General features: G+C 39.6%; 1 protein-coding gene across 2 annotated transcripts in view; it reads right to left on the reverse strand.

The window, feature by feature from the left end:
* Positions 1-1491: 1491 nt before the first annotated feature.
* LOC119779325 (collagen alpha-1(XXII) chain-like) overlaps positions 1492-12695 on the reverse strand; it is a 46261-nt gene continuing 35057 nt past the window's right edge. Inside the window, exons 9-17 of one of the 2 annotated variants that reach the window (XM_038278929.1) lie at positions 11645-11761; positions 11493-11537; positions 11329-11391; positions 11070-11108; positions 7887-7940; positions 7735-7788; positions 7578-7631; positions 1683-1736; positions 1492-1587 (exon numbers count right to left, since the gene is read on the reverse strand). In XM_038278929.1, the coding sequence (XP_038134857.1) occupies positions 1534-1587; positions 1683-1736; positions 7578-7631; positions 7735-7788; positions 7887-7940; positions 11070-11108; positions 11329-11391; positions 11493-11537; positions 11645-11761 (534 nt within the window). In that variant the 3' untranslated portion in view covers positions 1492-1533. The remainder of the gene's footprint in view (positions 1588-1682; positions 1737-7577; positions 7632-7734; positions 7789-7886; positions 7941-11069; positions 11109-11328; positions 11392-11492; positions 11538-11644; positions 11762-12695) is intronic. The other variant, XM_038278930.1, reaches the window with a different exon arrangement.

Genomic DNA, 12695 nt, shown 5'->3' on the forward strand with positions numbered 1-12695 from the left:
GACATTATGTGCATCTGAGGCATAAAACACGAAAAAAATGTCGCTCAGCTAAATGTAACTGAGTGAATGAAAACAGTTACTGCCCACATCTATTTATCTAGTTTTTAAAGGAAAAATATAATTTTAAAAAATCAGCAAGTGAAAGATTGTTTATCAACAATTAAATTCTGCCTCTCATGTAGGAGAACTATGTAATGAATCGATACCAAAGGTTTGAAATTTTACTCTGTTATCTGGATTTATCTTTGCATGCCTCTGTGAAGAATTTACTGTACAGGGCAGAGAGAGAGAAAGAGCTCTATTACTTTCGACTTCTTTTGAGAGGCCTCTCTCTGAATTTCCTTTGTAAGTTTTACTGTTGAGATCAGTCAATTTTTTTAGTTTATGCAGTATTTTTGGGGAAAAAAAAGTATTTTATAGTCAAAGTTGATTAAAAAAATGTGAATCTACTGTAAGAATCAGAACCTTCTTTTTACAAACAAAGAAAATATCCATAGATTTCAAAATTGGTGCAGCAGCAAAAAGGAGAATTTACATATTCAATGTCCTAAAAAACAACATTATGTGCGATTTGAGGCATAGAGACGGAACAAAACTGTCAGAGAACAAGCAAAATGTTCTGCACATCTGCACATCCCAGCGGCTCTTAACATTTTATAGAAAGTAAAATGAACTGGAAACAATGTCAGGAGGATTTATAATGAATAAATAATGTCGGTTTCCGGGAATAAAGTGGAAATCATTAATCAAGACCAACATGTGCGGCCAACTAGATTTAATTAACATATTTTTATATAGCGCTTATTGTTATTTAATCTAAAACAGATTCCTTATTTTCAAACATCAGCTTATATCTCCACTGGAAACCACTTGTTTCCCTTTTTCATCTTACAGAGGAAAGTAGTTTTCCAGAAGTTTTCACCTACAGGAAATTGCTCAGTGACTGACAGACTGACTGACATCCAGCTTTAAAACCTGTTAACTGCAGAACCTATATGGCTCCCAAAACTATAAACACAATCACACAATATGGCAAAGCAATCAGTGTTGCAATTCTGATTTCATTGTTACATTAAAGTCCAAGCTGACCTTTTAGCATCTTATAGAAATGGTTGTTGTGACGTGCTCTTACTCCATCATTTTGACAGATAAAAATAGTGTACCCAAGTGCCTTTGAGAGGAAATCTTTTACTAGCAACCTGAAATTCCATCTAATACCCCGACATCATACAGAAAGGTTTCTCAGAGCAAACTTCAGACATCAACAAAGCTCCAAACACCCCCGCAGTATTCTAGACAGGAAGCATGGAGAGTGAATCAAGTGAGCTACATCTGTTTGCACAATTACACCCCTCAGTTTAAGTTCCTCTGACAGAAAAAAAATGATCTCACTTTCTCAGAAGTTTGGTCTCTTATCAGGATTTAGTTTGGTTAAAAAAAAACTAGAATCATGGTTTTAACATCAAGACGTGCTGGGAATAGCGGAACTGTGGAAGTCTGTCTCTCTGGTTTCCACTGAGAAGGTTTTTCATTTTAGCTTACACCCGCTCCTGGATTTCCCTTTTCTCCTTTCACACCAGAATCACCCTGAAACACAACAAGAACAAAGAAGATTCTCTCAGTTCTGGAATGACATTGACCATTAGATCTCTTAACCAATGATATAAAAGCACATTACTTACAACCACGCCCTTCGGTCCGGGTGAACCTGGAGTTCCAGCATCTCCTTGGATTCCCTGAAGAATATAAAATAAACACAAATTATGTCTGCGATCTTATTTATGCACTGTGTTATTACTGTTTGTTTGTTTACTGTTGGCCACCTAAAGTAGGCTAGGAGAGATGACTTCCTGTTGCATCTTACCACTTAAGACAGGGGTTTTCAAAGTTTTCCAGGCCAAGGACCCCTAAACTGATGGCGAGATGGAGCGGGAACCCCTTAATTATATACATTGCATGAAATTGTGTTCTATCAAGCTAGTCCTATAGTGACTCTATTACAAATGGAGTAATGTAACAAAAGTTTATTGAAGTACTTCTGGTTCAGATTCCTGGTTGATCGGACAGGTGTTGTGAATGAAACGGTGCTCAGCTTGAAAGAGCTGATGGGTGTTGCTGAATGTGTGCATTGATGACTGAAATACGGTGGCCCTGAAGTGCAAACTGCAACTACAAATCTAAAAGCGCAACTACATTAAGGAAATCGCAACTACATAAAGCAAAGCACAACTACATTAAGGAAAACACAATTACATTTACCTACCGGAAAAGGTAGGTACCAGTGGGAAACATGAGACATCGCTGATTGGACGACGGGGCTGCTTGACCCTTGAACCGGAAGTCATTCTGCCTGCTGCGGCTTTTGAAAACATGGATATTGTCGGCGCCCCAAACATAGCTGCCGTTATCCAGGAATATTTTGAATCAGGACATACACTATATTGCCAAAAGTATTTGCTCACCTGCCTTGACTCACATATGAGCTTAAGTGACATCCCGTTCCTAATCCATAGGGTTCAATATGACGTCGGTCCACCCTTTGCAGCTAGAACAGCTTCAACTCTTCTGGGAAGGCTGTCCACAAGGTTTAGGAGTGTGTTTATGGGAATTTTTGACCATTCTTCCAGAAGCGCATTTGTGAGGTCGCACACTGATGTTGGACGAGAAGGCCTGGCTCTCAGTCTCCGCTCTAATTCATCCCAAAGGTGTTCTATCGGGTTGAGGTCAGGACTCTGTGCAGGCCAGTCAAGTTCATCCACACCAGACTCTGTCATCCATGTCTTTATGGACCTTGCTTTGTGCACTGGTGCACAGTCATGTTGGAAGAGGAAGGGGCCAGCTCCAAACTGTTCCCACAAAGTTGGGAGCATGGAATTGTCCAAAATGTCTTGGTATGCTGAAGCATTCAGAGTTCCTTTCACTGGAACTAAGGGGCCAAGCCCAGCTCCTGAAAAACAACCCCACACCATAATCCCCCCTCCACCAAACTTTACACTTGGCACAATGCAGTCAGACAAGTACCGTTCTCCTGGCAACCGCCAAACCCAGACCCGTCCATCAGATTGCCAGATGGAGAAGCGCGATTCGTCACTCCAGAGAACGCGTCTCCACTGCTCTAGAGTCCAGTGGCGGCGTGCTTTACACCACCGCATCCGACGCTTTGCATTGCACTTGGTGATGTATGGCTTGGATGCAGCTGCTCGACCATGGAAACCCATTCCATGAAGCTCTCTGCGCACTGTTCTTGAGCTAATCTGAAGGCCACATGAAGTTTGGAGGTCTGTAGTGATTGACTCTGCAGAAAGTTGGCGACCTCTTCGCACTATGCGCGTCAGCATCCGCTGACCCCGCTCCGTCAGTTTACGTGGCCTACCACTTCGTGGCTGAGTTGCTGTCGTTCCCAAACACTTCCATTTTCTTATAATACAGCTGACAGTTGACTGTGGAATATTTAGGAGCGAGGAAATTTCACGACTGGATTTGTTGCACAGGTGGCATCCTATCACAGTTCCACGCTGGAATTCACTGAGCTCCTGAGAGCGACCCATTCTTTCACAAATGTTTGTAAAAACAGTCTGCATGCCTAGGTGCTTGAATTTATACACCTGTGGCCATGGAAGTGATTGGAACACCTGATTCCAATAATTTGGATGGGTGAGCAAATACTTTTGGCAATATAGTGTACGTACGAGGTGATACTGGATATGCTCAAGAATAATCACGAAATTTCAGTTAGCTTGCGTACACTGAAGACACACTTAAAAGAAGCTGGACTGTTCAGACGACGCAACTTCCGGTACAAGGGTCAAACGGCCTCATCGTCCAATCAGCGATGTTTCATGTTTCCCACTGGTACCTACCTTTTCCGGTAGGTTAATGTACTGTAGTTGTGTTTTTCTTAATGTAGTTGCACTTTTAGATTTGTAGTTGCAGTTTGCACTTCAGGGCCACCGTACTGAAAGACATCTTCTACCACCATTTATCTGTTTACTGCAGTGGTTCTTCATGTTAATGTGTATTTAAAGACATTTCAATTAGTGTAAAAAATTGCAGGGGGGAATATACCAAAAAAAGTCTAATCAACCAAAACTCGCGACCCCCATGCAGTACCTCCGTGGACCTCCTGTTGAATACCTCTGACTTAAGGTATTGGGAAACTCTTATATATGGCCCACTGTGTCCATGTACTCAATGTCATACTGGAACATTAAAAAGTATGAATTCAGAACTCTTCCAGAAGTACAAATGCTAATAAATGTTGATAATAAACACTGAGTGAAGCTATTTTTTTTCAAACAGAATAGGGATGTCAGAAACACTAATTGTCTGAAAAGTATAATTTTTTTCTTACTTGTTGCCAATAGTAGGCTAATGTTACAAAACATCTTGAGGCCAACAGCCATTTTCTTCGACAGTAAAATTCTGGCCTTTCCTCAATATGTGTACTTGTGCGTTCTCATGTGCTCGTGAAACTTCAGCAGTCTAAGCCCTAGTACTGTACCAATTCACAAGAACAGCGGATCGAGAACGGACAAAGTCCCTGGATGTTGTTCTTGCCCCTCCCTCTTTACCCAGCATGCATCAGAGCAGACTTGTCTGTTCTTGAGACTGACGGCTGTCTCAGCATGCACTGCGGCAGCAACGTTCAATGGTGCGCTCACAGAGCTCAGAGTATTAAGTTAAAAGTTCTCTTTTCTCTTGCTGTTGTTCAATAAAAGTATGTTTTAAAATCATTTGAGGCGAGAACATTTTACTTTTAAGCATCACTATATGGCGTATTGAATATAGGTATGCTGATCTGAGAGAACACCGGCTCTACTCTGAGCCTCTCCTGGATGACTGAGTTCCTCACCCTGTCTGTAAGGGAGTGGCCAGCCAGCATGCGGACCACCATCACACACTAATGTTGGCAAGCCACAGATGAACTGGGACTCGCTGACAGAAGCGAGGCTGCCGTACACAGGTGTCACCAGTCCCTCTGACCACCATCTGTAGGCAATGCGGTTGAAGTGTCTTGCCCAAGGAAACAACAATGAAAGCCGAAGCCGTGGCTTAAACTGACACCCTGCGGTTGCATGGCAACTCCTGCATCTGTGGCCTCTGTCATCCCACTGAGGGTAGAAACGTAGACCACCCAGTTAACAGAGAGCTTTGATTTTACGCCCACCTCTCTCTTCATCACATCTGCATTATATTTGAAGCAGAACTGTTCTGTCTATCGATCTCCAGCTCCTTTCAACCTTTACTCGTTAATGGCACCCCAAGATCTTTGAGATTGGGGTGCCGTCAACACACTTGAATTCCATTATTTAAGGGATAAACTCTGTTCCAGCCTGAAGCTGACAAACCAACGTCCTCTACTTGAGAACTGGTGGACACATACAAATTCCCCTATGCAACCGTCAACTTTTTTCAGCACCAGTATCAAAGCGTTGATATGTGTTTTTTTTTTTTTATTAAATTTGTATTGTGTTTTTTTTTCTGAGACATCACATATTCTGACAACACATAATGTGTAGTCTGAATTTCAGACAAGGAATTGATCATAATATCCTTATTTATTAGCATAAAAAAATTACCCTTTTGTGTTTGGAATTGAGTCCAATAGCAAGTTGTATTAAAATGTAGTTCTGTTTTAGTAGAGCACCTGGTGGTAAAATTTAACTTATTGCTCCTTTAAATGTAACAAAAAAGTAAAAGTCTTGATTTAAAAAAAAATATTTAGGTATTCTAAAAAATTAATGTACTTAGTTACAAAACAAATCTGTCAATTCAAAGACATCGTTTTTGCTTTCATTAGAATTCATTGCACTCTAGTTTTTTTTTTCTTTTTGCAGACAAGCCTCTTCCCAAGTCTAAAGTTATTTAAAGTCTATGACATGTTTTGTTCCTGGACCGGCCAATTCTTTGCTTTAATTGTCTTCTGTCCCTGCAGAAGGAGAAAGTATCACCACAGTCAGCTGGTCTCACAGCTTTCTGTTGGTCTATTGCATGATGCCTTAAAAAAAACATTAGGTTTAAATGAAGCTTACAGTCAAAATAGGAAAAGTTTAAACGTCTGTGAATATATTTGAAAAAGAATCAGTCAAACTATGAATTCACTCTGCTTTCAAAAAGTGATATATAACTGTATTAAATATTTTGTTTCATAGGAACATAGGAGTAGCTGTACAGAAGGAGTATTTTAGTAAACTTAATCAAATATTCAAAGCAGTAAGTAACAAAAGAAAATTAAATGGAATAAAACTTTGAATTTTTCTGAATTTTGTGCTTTCACTGACCTGAATACATGTAAATGATTAACACTGATTACTTTATTAATATGTCATTTTCTTCAGATCTAAAGTAGTAGGGAGATGTTAAATTAACAAAGGAACTGTCCTCCATTTTTTCTTTATTATTTTAAGAAATTAAATTGAAAAAAAAAACTGATGTTTCTGGTATTTGCATTTTCGGGTTTTTCCAAATTTCTAACAACAAAACGTAATTTTTGGTTGACACGATAAGGGAAAAAAATCACTCCATAGTCTTTTGCTGTTAAGAGACGAATGTATTAAATTGATGATAACATTTTGTTAATAAAAAATTTATTTGGTCCTAATATAAGCATCTTGAAAGGGTAAAAGAAGGACACACCATTCTTAGAAAAACACCTTTAACTCAGAGTATGTTTTGTAGAATGTTCCTTTATCAACTCTTAATTCTTCTGGATGAAGTTCAACATCCGACCACAAAAACATCAAGGTTTGCTTCGGTTAGACATTAAAATTAGACAAACCAAAAGAGGCAGAAATAGAGAGTTCTGGAATGGCTATTAAAATCCCACGACTACGGATTGATTTGGAGGGTCCAAATGCATGAATCTGTTTTATTTTTTATGATGATCTTTGAACATTTTTCGTTGTCCAAAAGATTAATTTCAGTGCTGATATACTAAGTTACCGGTATGTATGTACGAGTATTAGGGCCAATTACGGCCAATTACGAGAATCAATTGGTAACATTGTGAGAATAAAGTAGTAAAATTACGAGAATGAAGTTGTAAAATCATGAGAATAAAGTTGTAAAATTATGAGAATAAAGTCGTAAAATTACCAGAACAAAGTTGTAGTATAGGAGAAAAAAAGTCACAACAAGAATAGTCATAAAATGACGAGAATAAAGTCATAATATTAAGAGAATAAAGTCCTATAATTACAATAAACAAGTTGTATTTTATGACAGCTCCTACAAGAAGCATTGTCTTCCCTCATGTGAAGTTATACTTTGGCTCTGGTTTGATAAATAAGGAAATCTTTTAGCACCAGCATCAAACGGGGCAGGATGTCAAAGAGGACTCAGGTTGCTGTTTGGTGGAGCTGGTTGGCTGTCATATGGTGGTCTTAGCTCAAAGCTTTCTTTCTGAAACAGGTAGTTGTATGATGACTTCATTCTCATTATATTACAATTTTATTCTCATAATTTTACAACTTTATTCTTAAAATAAAAAAAAAGGCCCTAATACTCCACCGTCAGTTCCCATATGGTGGGGCATATATTCAAAGAAAGTTGCTAAGCCTCAGCCAATGATAACCTACCTTCTGTCCAGATGGACCTGGTAACCCTGCAGCTCCAGGTCTGCCTGCTTCTCCCTGAATACAAAAAGCAAACAAACATACAAATGTTTTATTTTATTTTTTATGACTTTTTACAATTTTGTAATTTTTCCCAGCTTTAACACAGTTTCCACCTTACTTTGTCTCCTTTGTCACCAGTTAGACCATCAATACCAGGCACACCACCGGTACCCTGGGAAAAACACAATCAGTGTAATTACTACCAGTCCATGACATTTTAATCCTGGGAAAGTATAATAAAATGAGGCCCGCATATCTTCAGTTCCACACCTTCTCCCCCTTTTGTCCAGGAGGACCTGTTAACCCTATCATCCCTCTATCACCCTGCAAACAGAAAAAAGTATTATAACTGAGGGTTCTGTCAGACACAAGCATGCAGGTGAGGCGGTGCAGGCGACGAAGGCGTGCTGCCAGGATCTCAACCCTGGGAGTCTCACAGACAACTGTTAGGCAAACGGATCATAAAGATATTAGATGAATAATATGTACATTAGAGGAATAGAAGATGTTAAAAACACACTCTGAGTCACACTCTGTGAAACACAACTCATTGAGGCCAGAATCTGTTGAAAGCTTCACCAAGACCCAACAAGATCTGGCTGCACATTCAACCTGAGATTCATCGAACAATGACTTTCCATTGTCCCTGTAGAGTCGCAGTTTTGGACAGCAAAACCCTGATGTCACTTTCTGTGCCAAGGAATTTAAAGGAATTTCAAAGCGGGAGCTCAGTGAGATTTAATGCCTTCGAAATTATACAGCACACCATAAGTCTTACCCACCACAAGACTTCCCTCTGCTTTACAAGTCACATAAGGTTGCCCTTTAATTATTCCAGGCTCATATTAACACATAGTATTTATTTAATCATTCAGATTTAGAGACGGGAGCCCTGGGCAAAAGGACATCATCTAAAGAGGGACAATTACACCGAGCATTACCTGGCCCAGTTGGATAAAGATACAATTAGATGCAAAGTAAAAGAACTAGGCTTTAAAACCCTGAAATTAATAACCAACCCTGCCGCAGCTAACGTCATGTGTTTGCTTTTATTTATTTTTTTTTTAGAAAGTTTACAGCAGCAAATTGCAATGTGGTCTTAGAAAAAAGCAAAGACAGATGTTGAAGCACACAGTAACAAATGGAAAGGCAAGTGCATATGCATTAAAGTTTGTTTTAATGCACTGCTGTCAAAGCGGCAAAGTTTTCCCAGCAGGAAGGTCTATTAAATGACTGAAAATATGGAATGGAACAGAGACCAGCTGCCTGCGAGAGAAACTATGCATTTTTTTGTCCACATCACATATACTCCAATATTATTTGCAGTATGTGAGAGGTGGATAGATGTGAAGTGAAAGGAAATGGATAAAATCTGTAAAATAGATCTATTTACAATGTGGTATGTCATTTTGCCTATCCGCCTTTGGAGATCGATCTTTTCGTCATTAGGGTGTCATTGGTCAATGAGCTATCTCTATAGTTATGCTGCTATAGGATTAGACTGCTGGAGGACATAGGGACCCTCTCTCTATTCTCCTATTCTGTAGAATCTGTTAGTTCAATCTCTAACGTTCTGCTCTCTCTGCTTTTTCTCATAGTAGCTTCGCTTCGTCTGTTCCTGTCAGGCTGTAACCCCAACCTGGAGACAAATATCAGCTGTGCTGCTGCCATCAACACCTTTGTTTATAGATGTTGGAGATCATCCTGTTTTTCCAGTGTAGTCCTGTTTCTCTGACTGTGACTGGCTGGATGTGCTCTCTTCATCCTCTGGCATGGGAGCTGGCTCTGAGCTCGTCTGCCTGGCTGTGTGTTTCCTGGAGGGGCCGCCTTTTACAGCTGCTTTTTGTGTCTCTGCTTCTGTCTCCTTGAACCCCAGTCGGCCTCAGCAGATGGCTGCTCACACTGAGCCTGGTTCAGCTGGAGGTTTCTTCCTGCTAAAAGGGAGTTTTTCCTCTCCACTGTCACTACAAGCATGCTTAGTGTGAGGGATTGCTTTTGAGTCAATGGGCCGGATTTATCAAGATCCAATTTTGCGTGCAGTAATTTGCGCTCGCAAACTGGAATTTTGCGCGAGGGGCTGAACCATGGTTTGCGGGTGATTTAACAAGAGTGATTGCGTAACTGGTGGAAGGTGCAAAACTGTTGGAGACGCCCTATTTAAATGATGGGTTTGCGCGTTTTGTGGTTTGCGGCAAAGTAGTTTGTAGTCTGTACAAACTAGTGCATTAAGAAATTTAAATCTTACAGTGACCCCCAACAAAAAAAATAAATCAAATCTGCAGTAAAAAAAACAAACAAAAAAAAAAAACAGGTGTTTTGTATTGGCCTGTGACTGTGGATGAGATCCCCGCAGCATTTGTCATGTTGCTCCACAGGCGCAGGGGGAGAACCCCGACCCCGTCGCACAGCACTTCTGAAAAAACGAGATTGGGAGATCCCAGCTCTCGCTGCAACCGTACGCTGGAATGACCCAGATGCAAAAAAGTGCAATGTTGCAAGGAGTTTTGTGATATCTGGTATTGCGTGGGTCCTCCTTGTGGCTGGCTCCAAATCCATTCGGAGTTCCCCCAACAGCTCCAAAATGGCAATGCTGGATAAACGATATGTTTTGATGATCGTTTCCTCGTTCATTGCAAAAATATTCACACGGAGTGAAAAAATGCGTTCTCTGCGTCTCCTTGCTTTATTTCCATGTCTCCTTCTTGCGACAATAACCGCTGCCATGTGTGCGCAATTACGCATACAGACCATTTGCACCTTCTTTTGAAACGTGTTAAATATAGAGTCAGATACCGTCAGCAAAATTGCGTTCAGGTTTGATAAATCACTTTGCGAGTGCTAAATTAATATATTTACATGTTCTCCTCCCACAAGACGCACTTTAGCGTGTAAACGCCCCATATTGCATATTCATTGCAGAAAAAGTACTAAATGGATAAGAGGCGCTATTTAGCACGTTTTAAAGACCAAATCCTTTTAGCACGCTGTTGATAGATCAGTTTGTACATTTTTTAGCGTGCGCAGTGAAACAGCTCACGTTTTAATACACGCAAACCTTTGATAGATCCGGCCCAATGAGTCGATGCAATCAACTGGTTATCCTTAGATAGAAAACTTAGAATCAATTTGACTGGATGATCAGGTTGAACTGTAAAGTGCCTTGAGATGACGTGTTATTAATTGGCGCTATAAATAAATAAACTGAATTGAAAATAAAATGAATAAAGTTGAATTGAATTGTATCTTTTACTTGGTGTACCACATAAGTGTCATAGAAATACAACGAAGATTGTTGCTATGATAGGAAGAACTGCAAGAAGGGAAAGGTGTTAAAATAAACGTTTGAATGTTTTTGTCCACATGCATAAAGGTCATACTTATGATGCAGACAAACACATATTCAGGTTAGAATGACGCTCATGCTCGGTCTACATGGCAGACCACTTTACTTACCTTCTCCCCTCTGTCACCTTTGACAGAGGTCAGTTTGCCCTGCAAATAATTAATCGATAAGGATCAATTATTATCGAGGCTGCAAGAGAAGAGCAACAGTTGGAAGGCATGCAGTGAAATAAAACGTGATTTCTCCCTACATTACTACCATCTACGCATTATCAGCCTTTCATTTATTGTAAGATGGAATTTATAGCTTGCTTTTTTCTCTTCATTCGAAAAAACATATTGGTGAAAGTGCACACTTAAATATTCATACAGAGTCTCCTTTTTCCCCTTTGATGCCTGGTGGTCCGAAGGCCCCCTTAGGGCCAATGTCACCCTGAAAAAGGTAGGCACATTCGCAATGTAAAGATCTAAGTAGGCATGATGACAACAATTTAGTTTATCACATCAGACTATGATAATGCAGCGGCAGATGACCTTGTCACCCTTTAGACCTGGAAAACCACGTGGGCCGACGTCTCCCTGTGAGAAATATAAGAACGCTGTTGTCTTCTGAGATCTTTCAAAACAAGGGATTCCAAAATAAAAATGGCGACCGCGGGCTGGGGTGAAATGTGACATCGCTTTACCTTCGTCCCTGGAGGGCAGGAGCAGTTCGCTTCAGGGCCTTTTTTCTGCTCTGCAACAGTCGGTGTTGGTGTGGGGATCCATATCGGAGGAGCCTCTGTCACAACCTTCTTAGGGCACTGAAATGACACAGAGGACTGCTGATTAGAAGCCAGTTTACTTAGGAGCTAAAGGCAGGTCTGTGCTGCTTAGACAAAGTCTTACAGATTTTCATTCATCTTTTGAAAATCAGACATGCTTTTTTTTGTATCTATGGTACTTTTTATCTAAAATGCTTATAGCCTTTTCACAAATCACATTCCTATCAAATTCTACTTTGGCACATGTTGAGCCATAATCTGACTGATTTGGTCGCAGTCAAGGCTTGACTGGCTTGAGTTTTCAAAACTAGAATCCAAAAAAAACTGTGGAAAGTGATTAAGTTAGATGGACCACTGGCTAAGTGTCGGGTCAAGATTCTATTTTTGGGCATGGCTTTGAATACTACTTTCAATTATGTAATTTATTATATCATCCATCAGCATTATTAGTTTTTTCCTTATTTAACCTTTTTTTAACCAGATAAAAACAACCCATTTAGACAGAGGTCTCTTTTCAAGAGTGGCCTGGTCAAAATGTCGACAACCTTAGAAGCACAATGCACCAAAAACACAACTGGATAATAATAAAACAAATCCATTCTAAAATGTAAGATTTCCCACAATTTAAAAAAAACAGGCAGTATTTTGTAGATATCTGTTGCCTTTTATGTAAATAGCAATAAAGAGCCTTAAATTAGATACGTTTATAGAGTTTTCTCTTATTTTGTTTTTTACTTTTTTATATTCAGATTTTCATATTATATATTTTTATTTATCAAATATTTTTCTAAATATTTTATTGTAATATTTGTTTTCGATTTGTTTCACTGTAATTTTTACAGATTTTATATATTATTTGTATTTTTCTGCTTTCGTTTTTCAGATGCTGTTTTTATTGCATTCTTTACAAATTGCACTTCACATAGCTTTCACTTTTCGGGGCTGCGCACATTCACTCTTGGGCAACATGTGC

Source organism: Cyprinodon tularosa, unplaced genomic scaffold, assembly GCF_016077235.1.
Source record: "Cyprinodon tularosa strain WSP-4 unplaced genomic scaffold, ASM1607723v1 ctg1456, whole genome shotgun sequence".
NCBI lineage: Eukaryota > Metazoa > Chordata > Actinopteri > Cyprinodontiformes > Cyprinodontidae > Cyprinodon > Cyprinodon tularosa.